Source organism: Leptonychotes weddellii, chromosome 12 (assembly GCF_054177405.1).
Source record: "Leptonychotes weddellii isolate Sample4059 chromosome 12, ASM5417740v2, whole genome shotgun sequence".
NCBI classification, from domain to species: domain Eukaryota; kingdom Metazoa; phylum Chordata; class Mammalia; order Carnivora; family Phocidae; genus Leptonychotes; species Leptonychotes weddellii.
The window spans coordinates 29,444,429-29,462,559 of record NC_138380.1 but is presented as its reverse complement, the minus strand read 5'-3'; the positions used below and the strand labels follow the sequence as shown (position 1 = coordinate 29,462,559).

Sequence of the window (18,131 nt, the reverse complement as noted above, 5' to 3'; positions counted from 1 at the left end):
ACAATGTGTGGCTATGCCTGGTGCATGAGGAAGGCACTCGCATTTTGATGAGGTGGAGCTGGGATTCAAATGCAATTCTTGCTATTACAAGTAATCTATCTATATAAAGTTCTCTGAGATCCTCTTTGAAAAGGCAACATAGGGGCGCCTGGGTGGCTCAGTTGTTAAGCGGCTGCCTTCGGCTCAGGTCATGATCCCAGGGTCCTGGGTTCGAGCCCCGCATCAGGCTCTCTGCTCAGCGGGAAGCCTGCTTCTCCCTCTCCCACTCCCCCTGCTTGTATTCCCTCTCTCGCTTCTCTCTCTCTCTGTCAAATAAATAAATTTAAAAAAAAAAGAAAAGAAAAGGCAACATAGACAAAATATCAAATATTATCTTCTATCCTTGTCTATATAGTGGGTAGGCTGAGAGGTCATTAGAAATCACTGGGAAAATAGGGAATTAGTTTGTTCCTGTATCCATCCTTCTGTCTCTTCTTTGATTCTCTTGATTTTTTTCTCCAGTGTTAGTTTAGGGTCTCTGGTGAGCCCGGCACTGACAGGTGTGGAGCCTAGAAAACGTGTCTGGTCAGGGAAAGGAGATGGCAGTGCAGTGCCTCAGACTTCACTGTGGGGGTCCTCTGTGGTCATAACTGACTCCCGGTTTCATTTTGCCCCTTCCTCAGCGGCACAGCAGAAGTCAAGGTAAGGGAGGTGACGGCACACAGAGGAAAATGCAGAAACGCCGTTCGTGTCCCTTGCATTCACTCGGAGCGGCCCAGCTTTTTTGTTTTGTTTTTAACCAAGTGCATGTATATTTTTAATTCTTCTGAAATGTATGTTTTTCCAGACAAAGATTTTTAGGAGGTCTGTAGTCATTCATGAAATAGATGAAATTCATAAAACAGATGCCCTTTTTCCCCTTCTCATTTGCACCATGAAACCCATGTGTTACTACTTGAGCTTGCAAAATTTCTGGACATTCAGCTAAAGCTGTGAGGTTCTTGTGGAGCAGCTACATGTCTTTTCAGTGAGAGGGATCAGGAGGTGGGAGGTGAAGCTGGCAAGGTTTCGGCAGTGTTCTTCCTGTTCCCTCCAGCCCTCCACCGCTTATCTCCCCCTCTGCTGGACCCTGCACAGCAGGGTGGGTAAAGGATAGAATTGCAAACAGAAATTGCATTTGCTTTTGTTTAGTGAAGCCAAAAAGCTTAATCTTATTTTATGAACTCAATGTAAATGACAGCTGACATGAGAAAGAGATTTTAAGAGCACCGTAAGCATCTTTTTACAGTCATGGAGGTTGCCATGGGGGGCCGGGGGAGGACAGTGCAGGAAGACTCTGTGTGTGTGTGTGTGTGTTTAAGTTGTATATAATCACTGTCTCCACCCTCTCCAGAAAGACCAGAACTGATTAGAAGAAAAAGACTAACTTGATGCACGGAATTCTGTATGCATGCCAAATACTGCTGCAAAAAAGATTTGGCATCTGAGTGAAAAGACACCAACCGACCATTAGATTTCTATGGTTGAACACTCTTAAGATCTTACTCTCCTATATTTCATTTAAAAAATTGCTCCCCGAAGTGCAAACTGACTTCAATTCTGAATAAAATTTAGCATTCAAATTTATAGCCACTTTGAAAACTGAGGGTTTATTTCGATCATGTGAACCTGAACAGATTCTTAATTACAGCAGCCCTGTTGCACATAGGGAATCTGGGTTAAAAACAAAACAAAACAAAACTTCCACGTAGGTTTTTCCACATTTCTGGGATGCTTTCATAGCAGCCTTCATTTATGGGAAATGGTATTAAAATCCTGCCATATTCCAGTTTAAATTTAAACACACTGCTTCCCAGAAGAGATTTTAGTGTATCCTATAAAGACACTAAAAAGGGTTTGGGGGTTTTTTTTGTTATGTAATTTTTTTTCCTTGTCTTGCAAACCTATCGAGAGAAACTGGTTCCTTCCGTGATCTATGTGCATTAACAACCTGTGCCGAGAGCACCCCTTGCTCTTGTTGCAGCGGGCAAAAGTCATCTTTGTTTGCATGAAAGAAAAGTCTGATTGAACTAGGGTGAGCCTTTCATTTTAAGAAGAGTTAAAGTCTGGGGTGTTTTTAATGTTTTAATCTCTGTTTAAGAGGTTTCTGTTACAAGAGGAAAATTGATAACATTTTTACCTCAGCAAACTGCCAGCAAACTGGCTCTGCTCTAATCCCACGTTGATAGTGATTTATATTCTCCATGGCAATGTGCTCTAACGTCAGAGTGAGACCACTGTGCTGTGGACGGACTGCATTCCAAATGCTGGAATCACATACATAATGTTTTTACTTTTAAATAATATTCAGACACCAGAATAAATACCATATGTGCACTGATGCTGGTTACAATGGAACCTTGTCATGTCTTGTGAGGGAGAACATTCTTTGTTTCTGATTCCTGTTTGAAATAAGTATGCAAAAGATAAATATGTGCATTGATGGCATTTTGAGAAGGCGTAGGTAATTACCCAGCTGAGGATGTAGCTCTGATTCCTTGAAATACAGCATTTAAGACTAAAGAGATTGTTGTGTGCGCCCCCCCCCACAACCCCTCTTTGACACACACGAAGGCAAGGATCGTTACCTGATGTTGCCAGTGTAGGGTGCAGTTTTTATATTTTCTATCCACAGCGGGCTGTAGTTACAGGACATCTGTTGAAGAAAAATTACTTCGTGAGCACTGCGTTCATAGCAACAGTGAGACTAACATGCTCATGACATCGTAACAGGGGGAGTAACACGTGATAATGGAGAGGGATGGATTGATTGGAAAACCATAATTCAGTGTGAGGCCTAATGTTATCTGAAGCCACAAAAGCAGAATTTAGGTGGCCTGACATCATCAAAACACAGATAATCAATCTCTCCAGATCCATTTTTTCCCCCCACATGATATTGAAGGTTGGAAAGTTTCATATAAAGTTTAGAAATACCTCCCGAGTCCTGCATTTTTAGATTTTTGTTTTTGTCCATCTTGGTTGGAATTCTCATCCACCTAGACATATTTTTTTAAATAGACATGGCAGAATGCCTTTCATATTTGTACATCTGTAACAGGCTTCAACAAGTCAGTCCACATTTGCTTCTTGGGGAAGCATTTCAATCCAGGTTTGTGTTCTTACCATCAGTTGGGCTATATTGAATTTCTGCTCATGACATTTTTTTTTCTTTTTTTTTAAAGATTTTATTTATTTATTTGACAGAGAGAGACACAGCGAGAGAGGGAACACAAGCAGGGGGAGTGGGAGAGGGAGAAGCAGGCTTCCCGCAGAGCAGGGAGCCCGATGCGGGGCTCGATCCCAGGATCCTGGGATCATGACCTGAGCCGAAGGCAGACGCTTAACGACTGAGCCACCCAGGCGCCCCTCTGCTCATGACATTTTAATAATACTTTATAGATGAGGAAATCCTGGGCATTGAACTGATGGCTTCCCTCCTCCTCTGCACCCCATCCCCACCCAGTTTTGTGAGGTTTGCCCAGAATATATAGTGTGAGATTAACGTGTGAGTCATACATCATAACGCATCTCCGACAGTTTATCTGCACATAACTCAGAGTTTGGGTAACTCTTGCATCCTTTCTGGGAGTTCCTTGCAGAACTGTTTACCATTATAAAAATGCTCTCAAGCCTGTTTTTGAAACTGAGAAGTTATGAGACAAATATTGAACCTCTAACATACTGTCTCTCATTTTCAGCTTTTCGGATGATCCCTTATCCCTTGGAAAAGGGGCATCTGTTTTATCCTTACCCAATCTGTACAGAAACAGCAGATCGAGAGCTGCTTCCGTGTAAGTCTCACTTCTGTATTCCTCTCTTTGTGCCTGAACGTGGGGATGGGAAGAGGTGGGAATGATAAATGTTTGTAATGTTCCTTGTCTTTTATTACTCTTCTCCCAAACCCTGTTCTTATTTGCTAGCATGTGCATTAAAGTGAGTTATGTGAGTGGGTCTGGCATCCTGCTCCTCCAAGGCTCTGCAGATTCCTCACAGGGAAAGACCTCCAAGCCCTGAAATTTAGATGAAGAGGCACCGTGCGCTGGTTGGCCTGAGCGCAGAGACCACTAGTTTGGGGTGGATGTTCGAGGGCTGGTCCCCTGTGCGTGGTTCTGCCTGAGTTGCCCAGCTGCTCGGATGCACTCCGCACAGACTGGAGTGTGAAGCGGAAGTGCTGACGCCAGAGGGTCTGCAGATGAGTCAAGGATGGGAGGGCAGCGCCAGGACAGGGGCGTCATTGCCAGAGGCAGAGGTGTGGGGCCGGGTGGGCGTGCTCTCAGCGGCGGCCGGAGGGGTTTCCCGGGAGCCTCTCGTGGTCGCACGTCATGAGCTGGTGTGGCATGAGCAGAGCACACGTGCAGCCTCAGCACTGTATGCGGCAGAAAGAGGGGGAGCCCTGCCCTTGAGAACCTGACGAGCTAGCAGTCTGATAGCCCATGCCGCGCGTGCGAAGTATGATTCGGTTTGCTGTAATACAACATTGTTTTGACAAGTCCTGCTAAATAGCTATTGTCAAATCATACTGTATGCAGGGATCATGTCCAGGCTCTTCATGTGGCCCTGACTTAGGGCATACTTTTCTCTCTCAGATAATAAGCTCCAAATTTTGGCTAGTCTCTCTTCCTTGTCCTCTCTCCTGCCACCTCCTCTCTTTGACCGGCCCCAGTTAAATCCTGTCTCGTAGCTCCAAGGGATAGGGTAAGTCTGGAGCCCTGGGTGCATAGTAAATCGTCCAGTGCCAACATTATTGAGCCTGTCCTGTCTCCAGCGTGATGGGATCTGGGTGCAGCACGAATTGCTGTCTCAGATTGAAGCAGCAGGAGGTCGCTCCCTTGTTTCCTCGCTAGCCAGAGGCCATGTCCTATTTGTTACTTAGGGGTCTGGGAGAGCTCAGTGATGTGTTGTTGCTCCTTGCCCGAGTTTTATTGTGAAAAAGGGTCTGGTGCCTCACACTGCGTTAAGATTTGATTTCAGAAATTCCTGTTATGATCCCACGCTTTACCTTTGGACTCCCGCTTCAAGGAGATCCTTGTTAAAATTTGTTTCTGGTAAGAAAGGCAGTTTTCTGAAAAGCACAGTTTTAAAATGTTTTAATTGAGTCCAATTAAGTTTCCATGGGAATAGATTCACTTTTAGAATAAGATTACAGCTCTTAAAAGAAACTTTATAGGAATAATCTTTATGAACCCGAAGTTGAAAATTATGACTCTCATTTATTTAATTGAATGCAGTGGTTCAAAATCTGATCTCCCCTCACAATCTTTCGGGGGTTGGGCGTTGACAGCGAGGATGGCGTGGATACCAAGAGCGCCGACTGTTTGGAATGCTCCCCACATTTTGCACATTCAGAGTCCCCTCGTCGGACATTAGGGCCAGAGTGTGCCTCCACCCTTCCTTCGAATCCCAGCAGGTAGCTGCCTGGATTCACGTGTGCGGGCTTGTCTCTGCTTTGTCCCTCCCTGCCCCTCTGCCCTCAATCTCAGGCCCAGCCAATTATTGGTTAGGGCTGTAAATAATGGGAGCTAAACAGTCGAGGAAAGGCCTTTAGATCTGGATTTCCACTTGGAACCTTTTGGTTCGAGAGGCAGTTTCACAGTCTCTCCTCCACGGGCCAGCCGCAGCTCCCCTGGTAAGCACCCCACCGCCCGGGGGGTGGGGGGGCTCACAGCCAGCCAGCAAGCAGCAAGCGGGGAGTCCGCTCTCTTGGTGTTGGCGCCACCTGCTTTTTGGTTTCCCTAAGCCCAGCAGTTGAAACTTTAAAGTTATGAAAGGTGTTCTGAAGAGCACCAGTTATTTATTTTTCTGGTGATTGTGAGATTGTTGGAAGTATGTTTATCATCAAGAGTCTCCTACAGTGGTGCCAGATGACCCCCGTAGCCTTGATCTCCAACCTTTGCAGGTTGAATTGGCCAGCATGTGAGGTCCTTGCTGGATGTCTATCAGGGTGGCTCCCTCCACCGACATACTTGAAGTGGGCCAGGAAAAAATACAAGATAAACCAATATCACCTCATTATAATGATTAAAAAATTACAGGAAGGTCAAAATCTAGAGAAAAGATTTCTTCCCCCCAGTATATTTAATTCTGGATTTTCTGGGTTTTGCACTGTGAACATGTATTTTATAATGTGAATAAGGTTTTGTTTTATTTGTGTTTCCTTTTGAGAAAGCAGGACTATATATTAGGCAGAGATGGTGTTACTGTTCCCCCACAGATGTGCGACATCCTCAGATCAGCCCTATCGTGCTTCCCCCATGGAGCACGAAAGCTCGACCGTGGCCTCGGGAGAAGCAGATAGGAAAGCCAGAGGCCGGTTCAGAGGGTGGCGCTGGTTCATTCAGGTGCCCTGCCCTTTGTGTTCCCTAGAGGCTTCAGTCACAGCTCTGCGAGAGACCGTCCCACAGACAGAAATGCCCCAAGAACGCATTTCACTCTGACACTCCTATTTCCCTCTGGATCTTCTCCACAGCGTTCCATGAAGTCTCAGTTTACCCAAAGAAGGAGCTTCCCTTCTTCATTCTCTTTACTGCTGGATTGTGTTCCTTCACAGCCATGCTGGCCCTCCTGACACATCAGTTCCCAGAACTTATGGGGGTCTTCGCAAAAGCTGTGAGTATCTGCCAAGAGGGAGCCTGAGGCCAGGGGCCAGGGAAGCCAAGGGAAGCAGCGGGAGAGAAACGAAGGAGTGTCGTGTAGGAAAGGATGTGCCTGTATTGATCATTTGCTCACTGTTTAATTTCCGTCTTCATCGGTGGAATCCAAAAGTTGAAGGCCAGTGAGAAAGTGTAGGTAGTTTGTTAATGCATGCCTTGCCTCATTTCACACACAAAAAATCCCAGATTTCAAACAGGTATGAAGTCTGAAAGTATTAAATAAATAATTAAGGGAATCCTAGCAAATGAAAAATGTGTGGGAAATTGCCCCATTTTCTGTAAGTTGAACGACATTATTTCTAATCTTTAGATATTGTGGGTCTTTCCTTTAATAAAGACAAGATTTACATTTTCAGAGATTTAAATAAAAAATATTTTCATGGCTTCAAACTTCTGGCTTGTTTGGGGAATGAGCTGAGAGGTTGTGGAGGGCTTGTAGTGAACAAGTAGATTAAGAACTTGTGTTAAGTATACGGACATGACATTTAGAATATGGAAATCCAGTGAGAGCCTTTCAGGAGGGTTGAGGAATGAAGCTTTAATAAGAAAAGCCGTCTGCATTAACAATTGACAAGCAAGAACCGCTGTTTCCTGGTTGAAAACCAAGCGTTTTCAACGGCATGTGCAGGGAGGGTGGGCTTACTGATTTTGCCATTTGCCACAGATGAGTTTCAAACAGAAGGAATAAGGAAAAGAGTGTCAGTTGTTTCCCTGGAACTCCATTCTGATTTCAAGGCGAGTGGAGTCAGAAAGGATGATTTCTAACTTGGCTGGGTTGATTTAATCCCTTTCCAGATGATTGACATTTTCTGCTCGGCAGAGCTCAGGGACTGGAATTGCCAGAGTATTTTCATGCGTGTTGAAGATGAACTGGAAATCCCACCGGCACCTCAATCTCAACATTTCCAAAACTGAACTCATCACCCTCCTTTCCCACCACCAAAACCACTCCTCCTGTATTCCTGACCTCCGCCCATGGCACTGCCATCCGCCCGGTTACTCAAGCCAGAAATGCAGCAGCCCTCCCGAGCTCCTCTCTCTCACTCCCCACATCCTACCTGTCTCGGCCTCCACAGCATGTCGGGTCTAACCTCCTAAACCACTGGGCGTTCAGTAAATGTAATTCACCTCTTCTTCCCCTCCTTCACTCCCCATGGCCTCCTTCTCTTCATTTAGGTCTTGTTTTTTCTTGCTTGGACTCCTCTGCAAGAGTCTTAACTGGTCTCCTGGCTTCCAGGTTCATCCCCTGCCAGGCTTTCTCTCATACTGACACAAGAATGATCTTTCCAAATTGCAAGTCTGAGCATGTCACTTCCCTGCTTGAATTTCTCCAGAGGTTTCCCACAGACTTCAGGATAAAGTCTCAGCTCCTTAGCATGGTATGCAAGGCCCTTCATGATCTGGTCTTGCTTGCCTCTGCAGCCTCATCTCTCCCAACTCTTGCACAGACACTGCTCTTAGGCCATAGTGAATTACTCACCACTCCCAGATGCATAGGCTCTTGTACACCCCAGTGCCTTTGCACGTGCTGTTTGCTGTGCATGGAATGCCCTTCCCCGTCACCACCCCAGCTTGTCCACTCTACTAACTGCTCTTCCTTCTTTTATACTCAGCTTTCTTTCTGAGTTTCTCCTAAGCTGAGTTAGAGGTCTCTCTTCTGTGATTCCACAGTATTCCATGAATACCAACATTATCACATTTATTGTACTATATTATAATTGTTGAAAACTTGTCTGTCCCCCTTTTAGAATGTGAGCTCCTTGAGAGCAGGACTGTGTCTTCCTCTGTATCCCCAAAGCTTTGCACAGCACCTTGCACATAGTAGGTTTTCAATAAATGATTATTAAATAAATAAATGGTAGTGGTTTCTGCAGAAAGAATCAATGTAAAAATCAGGTACAGTTTAGCATTTCTCCTCCTCTTTTGTAATTATAGTCATGGACTCTTAGAGTTGAAAAGGACCTTAAACAAATTGCCTTCAGCAGTAATGTGATGGAGGTCATCTAGACTCTTCTTGAATACTCTCAATGATGGGGAACTCACCTACTTAACATCAAAGCCCATTTCATTGTCCACTCTACTTCTTGCTTGGACTCCTCTGCAAGAGTCTTAACTGGTCTCCTGGCTCAGATGTCTTCTTTACACAATAAAATCTGCCTCCCTCTAATATGCACCTGTTGTTCCTGTTCTGCCCTCCAAAACTATACTCAACAAGTCTCCTCCTTTTTGTAAATTCTTATGACAACTAATATATTCATGGCCACCTCTAACCTCTGACTATTGGTAGAACATCTCAAATTTCCTTAAGTCTTCTGTACATACCGTGATTTTTAAACCCAGGATGCTCTCTAGTTTATGGACCTCTACTATTCATTATTATACCCCCAAGCCAACCTCTGAGTAAAAATAGTTGCCAAAATTCTGAATAGATTAGAGTTTAACTTAGTAAAATTTAAAACAGGAATATATTTACAACATTAGACAATTATTCTTCCTCCTTTAAATGTTCCTCTCTTAAACAGTTTTTAAAGCATTTTTGTCCAAGTATGTCATTTTTCCATTATTCTTCATTAAACAAGCAATTAACACTTGGTGGGAGTTTCGGATCAGAACAGACCTTTACATAAAATTCATTTGGCCCCACCACCAGAAATTCAGAATCTTGAGTGTTAGCACCCAGAAATCTGTGTTTTTAACAAGGATTCCAGCAGGTTCTGAGGATAGGGGTTGAGGGCTGTATGTGCTGCTAAGGACCTGGTCTGGAGCAAGCCGAGCGTTTGAGCGGCCACTTGCCGGAATGGGGCGCACTGCCGGAGCCGTTGAGGTGAACACTTTCTAGGCATCAGAGGTTTCCCCCCGGCTGCACCTTGGAATGCCCTCAGGGGGCCTCCGAGTGACTGGTGGCTGCCCCCCTTCCCCCTTGGGGGATGCTGACTTCCGCAGCCTGGGGTACAGCCTGGGCATCCGAGTTTTCAGGCGATTCAGGTGTGCCAGGGCTGCGACCACCACACTGAATGGAAGGACGAATTGCCCGATTGGGTCTTCTCTAGGAAAGGCTCCACTGCCTCCAGAATTTCAGAGCGATGTGTCCATTAGGGATCATGTCATGTTTCCAAAGCTTTGGTTTTGAGTCTAGATCAGCTGATTGAATAAAATAATCAATTTGCCTTACGGCCCTCATTGCTTCTACTCTGCCAGGGTGTGGTTGTTTGGTCAGCTACTCATAATTTCCAAATATAGTTTAGATAAATTTGCTTTTAAACCTCTGTCTGGAAGATCACATTCATCTTGCCCTTCCTGAAGGTTTAGCAGTTTTCAAAATGTCTAGAGAGCCTTCGTGGGGAAGGAAGATGGATGGCCTGAAGGAGACAGGCCCCATCCCTCTCCTGCCCACCCTCTCCCCAGAGTCTTCCCCAAGTTTTCACCCGTCACTGCCGCAGGCCTTTCGAGAAGCCCCCTGCAGGTTATCACCGCCACCCCATAGGCTGCCCACAGCCATTTGCAGCTTGTGAAAATGACTTTCTCAGGCCTCGTGGAGATAATGTCCCTGGGATAATGACTCGTAGGAGATGCAGAGAGATTGCACTGCCACCCCCCAGGCTGCATGCAGCTTGGGAACTCTCCAGTCTGTTTATATGTTGATACGCAGCCAGTAAGGAAGCCCACAGCTAAGCGTGAGCCACTGGAGAATAGTAAAATGAGCAGCTTCAACTGGCTTCTCCCCCCCACTAATCTAATCTACCTCCATGACTTAAGACTAACTCTTCCTCGAATGTTTGGCTACCAAGATAAGGTTGCTCATATAAAGAAGTTATCGTTTCAAACCCAGCCCCTCGCAGAATGTGGGAAGGTCAGCATTCTGACCCCGTCAGCTTTGAAGGGCTCTGTCTTTCCTCCTCTGATCTCTCTCCTTCACGGAGACTGAGCCCCCTGACTTCTGACTCTCGTCTTCACTTATAGGCCTTGACCTCTTTGAAGTCTGATATTGATTATAGTGAAATGTCAATTGTCTGATTGCAATAGGGCACCTGGAACTTATTCAGATAAGCAGAGGCATTTTGAATGTTAACGAAGCATGTTGGGAGCCATGACCTTCTCCTAAATAATGGTGTTTCAGGAAAAGGAGGACCAGGCGATTGAAGTGTCACTCTCTCTTTTTTATTAGTCCAGTTGCCTTTTCTCACCCTAAGGCACTGATTGAATCACGGTGCGTCTTGGACCGTGTATCTCTGCCCTCTGGACAGAAGTTGTGGACATTGAGATAGATGAGCTGTTCCCGGGCTGCCTGGTCTTGCTCATTCAGACTTCACTTTTCAGGCAATAAATTTCCCAGGTCTGTGAGTGAAACTGCTGTTTCTCTGTGCATTGGTTGAGTCTCTGGCCCAAAAGTATTGACTGATTTTCAAACATGCAAAGAAGTATAAATGAACATCCTAAGCAAGGCACATTCCACCAAACATTTTTTTTTTTAATACCTTCTGATGAAAGCCACTAACCTTTATCTGGTTGCTAAATGAGAGGGCTTATGGGCTTCAGATGCCTCATTGCATTGTCTGCTTCTTCCCTGTGGGTGAGGGATGAGGAAGAGGATGCAGGGAGGGGTGCTAAGGAGGAAGGTAGCTTACTAATAAAAGGTGCATATCTCAACTCGGGTGCTGCAAGAGAATTAGGATCTTTAGGAAAAGTTTCTGGGGATTCTTTTCTCGATTCTCCCAAGGACAAAACACTCTAGATGTGAGGGAGAACAGTGCATTGTCGCATTTATTAGAGGTGTTAGGACTTACTTCCTTTGTGGAACCTTGTTGAGAAGTGCACGTGAAGTCCAAGGAGGCAGGGCCCGCTGTGACTTGTTGGGCAGTATGGGAAGAGGGGCAACTGCAGACATCAAACAGGGCTAGAGATTCCCCTCTTGATTTTCAGAGGCCTCACTTTTGTTCTTTTTATGCAAGTCAGGTCAGTGCCCAAAACAAAGCAAACAAACAGGCCTTATTTTGAACCAACTTTGTAACGACCTCTCCATTCATTCTGCTTCCCAAGTTGAGGCTCCCTGATGTCCCCACATGTAGTGAATGAAATTGCACAGAATACAGACTTGGAGCGATGCCTTTCATCTAACTGCAGGGGCTCAGGCTAATTCGGTAGTTCCTTACCCACTCCATCACAGCTGCGATGGTTCTGAATCTGTTTTAGGTCAAGTCTTTAGGATATAATAACTCCACCAGCAATATCGCCTTGTTCAGTGAGCCCAATCTGCAACCCCTGTCAGAATCTCTGATTTATCCAGACTACTATAGCACCTACCTTCTCTTTATAGAACTAGGCAAATGCTGTGTTTTATGGAGCCTTGGTAGTCTCTGATTACAAACAAACAAAATCTCATAACTAGGATTTTAATAAACAAGCAATCTTCTCATAACTAGGTTTACAAACTTTCTCAATAAGCAGCTTGGGCAGTAATTATTCATTTCTGGGCGATAGGGTGAGCATCCCATGTGGTTCTGTGCACACAACAAAGGACAATTTCAGGTTACCAGAAATTGACACATATCTAACACCCACTTGGCGAAAGAGCCATCCACATTTGCTCAAGTACTAACATGGCTGCCTATTTCTTTTTTTTTTTTTTAAAGATTTTATTTATTTATTTGACAGATTGATAGCGAGAGCAGGAACACAAGCAGGGGGAGTGGGAGAGGGAGAAGAGGGCTTCCTGCCGAGCAGGGAGCCTGATGTGGGACTCGACCCCAGGACCCTGGGATTATGACCTGAGCTGAAGACAGACGCTTAACGACTGAGCCACCCAGGCGCCCCATGCCTGCCTATTTCTTAACTCCAAACCCAACTTGGCATTCAGGGCCCTCCCCAGAGTTCTTCTGGTCACTTTTGAACTATTAACTCTTCCAGCTAAGCTGAATTACTTACTGCCTTCTGATCATACCAGTTACTTTCCCATTTCTGTTCCAGCTGTTTATTGAGCCTGGAGGGCTCACCTCCTCATATTTCTTTCCTTCCCATCCTTACCCCATCTGTATGTTTTGATATCCCAACCATCCATTGTGGTCTATTTCACTTGCCTCATTTTAAGTTTTTCTTGCTCCTTTCAACAGAATGGATTCTCTCCCTTTTCTGAGTCCTCCTGGTGCTTTCTTTGGGCTTTTATCTTCCATTCTATGATGGTCTATCTGGTATCATTACTTCGCTGTGTGGAGGCCTTAGTGGCCACCTATCCCTTCCCCTTGACCCTGGGCTTTGAGCTTCCTGACAATGGGAGTTTTGTCCTAGACTCCTTTATATCTTATCCAACACTTAGGTGCCTTACAGAGTAAATATATTTAATTTATGTAAAAGACACAACAGGGGGAAGGATTCCAAATATTATACTATCTTGAGTTTCCTTACACTAATGTCACACTTATTGGTCCAGCTATAATGTGTCACAGATCTTACAATTAGTATTCTACTGGTTCTTTTTTTTTTTTTAAGGTTTTTGTTTATTTGTTTGACAGAGCACGCACACGGATGAGCAGGGGGAGGGGCAGAGGGAGAAGGAGAAGCAGGTTCCTCACTGAGCAGGGAGCCCCATGCAGGACTCCATCCCAGAACCCCAGGATCATGACCTGAGCTGAAGGCAGATGCTCAACCGACTGAGCCACCCAGGCACCCCAGTATTCTACTGGTACTTAAAAACAACAAAGAAGGAAAGATTCTGAGGTCAAGTGAATTTTGAAACTTGCTTAGCATACCCCTTGAAGATCTGAAATCCACAGAACATACGGAGGAACCTCTCTTAACTTCATTAAATATACTATTACTTTGACCTCAGAACCATGCCCCCCCTCACCCCTATGTATTTACATACTACACTATACTCCTCTGGGAAATTCTTGGTGGTGTAGACAATGTTTTGTTGAGAACAAGGGATTAGGACAAGACTCCATAGTGTAAGGACCAGGTATGGAACCCTAGCAAGATAATACCTTGGTTCTGAACTGACAGAGAGCAAGGAAACCACCCAAACATCTCTCTCTCATGTGGAGCTCTGTTAGGGGACCTCTTCTGCCAGATGCTGGATGATTTGTGGAATGAAGCTAATTCTTCACGAGAACATAATCAGAACAAATTTGAGATGATGTTAAATGAGTCTCAGGCGAGGTACTTGGCTTTCTTAAAAGGCACGGTTAATGAGCATTTTTCTCTACATGAGAAGCAGAAAGGAGTTTAGAAACCAAATGAAAGAGATCCCAAAGATCTCCTCAGAGCAGCCCTTCTTCAACAAGGACATGCTATCCACAGACTGGCCAGTTTGCTGTCCTCCCCTGGGCTCCCATGATGCACTCCACTAAGCAGGTAGTTCAGACATGAGCATGGGCGACAGAGGCGTTTGGGACACAATAGAATCCCAAAGCAATTCACAACCATATAACAAACTTGACTTTTTAAAATTGCCTTTTCCCCTTAAAGTGAGTTCTATACCCAGCTAGGCAGGCAGGTGGTCTGAAGTGTCACAATTTTTTAGCTCTTCTGCCTACTTGTCACTCAACTGTCAGTCCCTTTTGATGGCACTAGTCATCGGCATGCACAGCCAGCAGATCCTGAAGACGGATCTGAAGGCCTGGGAACCGTGGTGGGCCTGCTGTCAGGAATGAAGGGGGCAGTCTGCAGCCCCTTCTCCCGCTTATCTATCACAGCTGGGGAACGGGGGCTGGAATGCAGGTGTGATCATCAACCTGTTTCCTATAACATAAATACAAAATTGTAGCCTTTGAGACTTTTATAATGCCAAGACTTATAGGTTGGAAAGGTTCGTTCTGTAGTCTTGAAAGATCTCTCCTGACTCTGTGCCTCTCTGTTTCTTTGCAGTTCCTCAGCACTTTGTTTGCCCCCTTAAACTTTGTCATGGAGAAAGTGGAAAGCATCCTTCCATCCAGCCTGTGGCACCAGCTGACGCGGATCTAGGGAAGCCCACCTGTCCTTCCACTCCCCTCACCCAGTGGGCTGCCACCATCTCTTCGTGCCAACTCCTCGTGGACTGCAAGAAAGCATGACTCTGAAAAAGGGAAGCCATTCCGAGATTTTAAATTGTTTATGGACCGTCTGTTCCATATTAAAAGCTGTTTTTGTTGTACAAAATTCATTGATGTTCAGTTCTATTATATTTTGCCTTCAGAAAAGAAAAAAAAATCAAAAATAAACTTTTGTGTATTGCAGCAACCAGTGTGTCTTCTTATGTCTCCCAACCTTAAAAGTGTTGGTGTCCCAAATAAATCTGTGGGTTTACATTTAATTTATTAAGGACCCAGATCTTCTGAATGCCCCACAGTGGTTTTCTTTGCTGACAAAACTCATCTCAGCAGGCCCTTTGGACCCCTACAGTCATTGGCTTGGAAAATAGAATGTCTTTGGCCCAAAAGTACCACATTTTTCAGCCCCAAACTGTTGGTCCTTGTAGGCCAAATGCACAGAAAGAGCTTTCCACAAAGAAGGACAGGAGGCATGAATGAAACAAAATGTATATGCCGTGACAAGTTGTTCCAGTTCAGAGATTCTACTCATTGAATAGAACTCAGTACTATAGTTTGGTTTTGTTTTATGAAAATTTGTTGTGAGAAGAAAACTTTTGATGAGAATCTACAGACCCAACAGTCTGTTGTATAACCTGACTACTTTTCAGAGTTGCCGTTTTTAAAATGTTCTCTCATAGGGGTACTTTTTTTTTTTTTTTAAAGATTTTATTTATTTATTTGAGAGAGAGAATGAGATAGAGAGAGAGCATGAGAGGGGGGAGGGTCAGAGGGAGAAGCAGACTCCCTGCTGCGCAGGGAGCCCGATGTGGGACTCGATCCGGGGACTCCAGGATCATGACCTGAGCCGAAGGCAGTCGCTTAACCAACTGAGCCACCCAGGCGCCCAGGGGGTACTTTTTTAAAAACAATTTTTGGATCCTTGATGCTTAACTGTAAGCGTTCTTTGAGTATTTTCGTGATCTGAACCAGAATGGTCATTTGTCCTTACCACCTTTGAAAGCCTACGATTCACACCTGCTGAACATCTGGCTTTACTTAAGCAAAAGAAGAAAAATAAATAACATTGAATCCTCCATCTGAAGTGAAAAGTACCTCTATTTAAAATCTCAATTCAGTGCTTAAAAAAAAGGACTCCTTTACAGTTTGTTTTCCATTTTATTTAGAATCCTGAAACTTTTCCCATGAGCGTTAAAATAGGCAGTGTGCGGGGAAGGCACCACCACCACATCTTCCCAGCTGGACTTCCTGCTGGCTCCCGTCCTTCATCCAAGAGCAAAGTAAGTGGCCAGGTAATGTTTAGGCGCACAAGGGCTTCTCATTCTTTTGGCAAGTTTCTCTTTTCTTTTTTTAAAAGATTTTATTTATTCATGAGAGAGAGAGAGAGGGAAGCAAAGACAGAGGGAGAAGCAAGGAGGCTGATTCAGGACTCGATCCCAGGACCCTGGGATCATGACCTGAGCCGAAGGCAGACGCTTAACGACTGAGCCACCCAGGCGCCCGGCAAGTGTTTCTTTCTACTGTATTTGTGCAAAGCCCTGATATGCAGCTGGCTCCTGCTCTGAGGAAATTATCTTGGAAGAGGTTGAATTCCTATATCCACACCAGTAGTGCTGCTCTTGGGGGCAGTGACTGTGTCTGCTTTGTTTGCCTCTTTGCTTCTTCCCCCAACAGAAATCTTGAGCTGAAGTGGGTGTTCAAATGATATGTTGAACAAATTGATGCAATTCATGATAGGCGCAAATAAAACTTGATTCACAGTCTGAGGAAAGGGGTTGGTTCCAGCAGAGAAGGACCAAGGAAGGCTTAGAATTGTAAATTTGGGCTGGAAGAAAATGTAGTAATTATCTAATACAATTATTTGATTTAACAGATGGGAAAACCAAAGTCCAAAGAGATTTCGACCTGAGTTGGGACTCTAGACTGCAATAAGCTTTAAGTGAAAGTTTCCAGAGCCTGTAGGCAATAGCAAGTGGAAATGGCCTAGTGTGAATTGTTGTTAGAAACCCCAGTTGCAGGAGATTCAGCTAAGAAATGTAACACACGGATTTAGAAGCACCTTGTGAATTTAATAATTAGGACTTTAAAGCAATTTCTTGGAAAGGGGAGGCAAAAATTAGACTTTGAGGGGGAAAGGGAGTGAATGGGAGAGGTAAAGGTGGAGAAAAGATGGGGACAGAATGAAGACACAGGGATAATAGAGATTGCTGAAGGAAATGAGTCCATGGTCCATGAGAGGAGCTAATCAGGTGAGGAGGAGGAAGGCTTCTCTAAACTTCTGCCAACTTAATAGACCTTTCCCCTTATAACCCAGAGTCACTCTTCAGACAGGCTGTGACCCCAATTGCTCCCTTTCCTCCACATCTCTGTTCAACTACTCTGCTCAACTCTTGAGAGCAACCAGGACTCATTCTTGCTGTTCTGGTCTCCCGGGCCTGGATACCACAGTGGTTGCTGTCTTTTTAGCTCTTGCCTTGTTTTGCTGCCCCTGAGGACAAGCATTCAGGCCTTGCTAAGGGTTTCATGCAAATTTATGGGGAGGCGGGGCCAGAGCAGCCAATATGGCAGAAGAGTTTTTAAGATGATTACTTTTACATGATTCTTACACTTTTTGCCCAAGGTCCACGGTTCCTGTCTTCTTGCTGAGATGGCAACTGGAATCCAAGTTGCATTCCTGCCTTCTCCTTTTATTTCTAGATGAGGGGACATCAAAATCCATTCTGATGGGCTTTCCTCTATGAGGATCCTTCCTCCCAGCAGAACAATAAGTGTCCCTTAGCCTCAACTTGTATGTGTTTATTGGAATACAAACGCAAACCTTCTAAGTTAAATACTCACAAATTGAATCTAGCAATGTATATAGGAAATAATACAATATGACCAAATGGGAATGCTCTTTAGGGTTTTTTTTTTTTAAACTTCTTTTATTAGTACTTAATATCAAAGTCATTTTGCCTTTAAGAATTGGGGAGCTTTCCATATTTTTATATGGCCCAGAATGATTAAACATTGACATTACTTGCTTTTCAAGAATTAGATAAAACTCAGGGGCACCTGGGTGGCTCAGTTGTTAAATGTCTGCCTTCGGCTCAGGTCATGATCCTAGGGTCCTGGGATCGAGCCCAGCATCGGGCTCCCTGCTCTGCCTGCTTCTTCCTCTCCTACTCCGCCTCTGCTTGTGTTCCCTGTCTCGCTGTGTCTCTCTCTGTCAAATAAATAAAATCTTTAAAAAAAAAAAAAAGAGGAGCGCCTGGGTGGCTCAGTCGTTAAGCGTCTGCCTTCGGCTCAGGTCATGATCCCAGGGTCCTGGGATCGAGCCCCGCATCGGGCTCCCTGCTCCGCGGGAAGCCTGCTTCTCCCTCTCCCACTCCCCCACTTGTGTCCCCTCTCTCGCTGTCTCTTTGTCAAGTAAATAAATAAAATCTTTAAAAAAAAAAAA

At 44.7% G+C, this 18,131-nt stretch overlaps 1 protein-coding gene across 8 annotated transcripts in view; it reads left to right on the top strand.

Annotated features, from left to right (window-relative positions):
* The window catches only part of ST7 (suppression of tumorigenicity 7), a 232,255-nt gene extending 217,373 nt beyond the window's left edge, over positions 1-14,882 (top strand). For 5 of the 8 annotated variants that reach the window (XM_081800214.1, XM_081800207.1, XM_081800209.1 and 2 more), the window contains 3 exons: positions 3,720-3,812; positions 6,488-6,627; positions 7,467-14,525. In XM_081800214.1, coding sequence (XP_081656340.1) covers positions 3,720-3,812; positions 6,488-6,627; positions 7,467-7,586 — 353 coding nt within the window. In that variant the 3' untranslated portion in view covers positions 7,587-14,525. The other 3 variants (XM_081800208.1, XM_081800211.1, XM_081800210.1) reach the window with 2 other exon arrangements.
* The last annotated feature ends 3,249 nt before the right edge of the window (positions 14,883-18,131 follow it).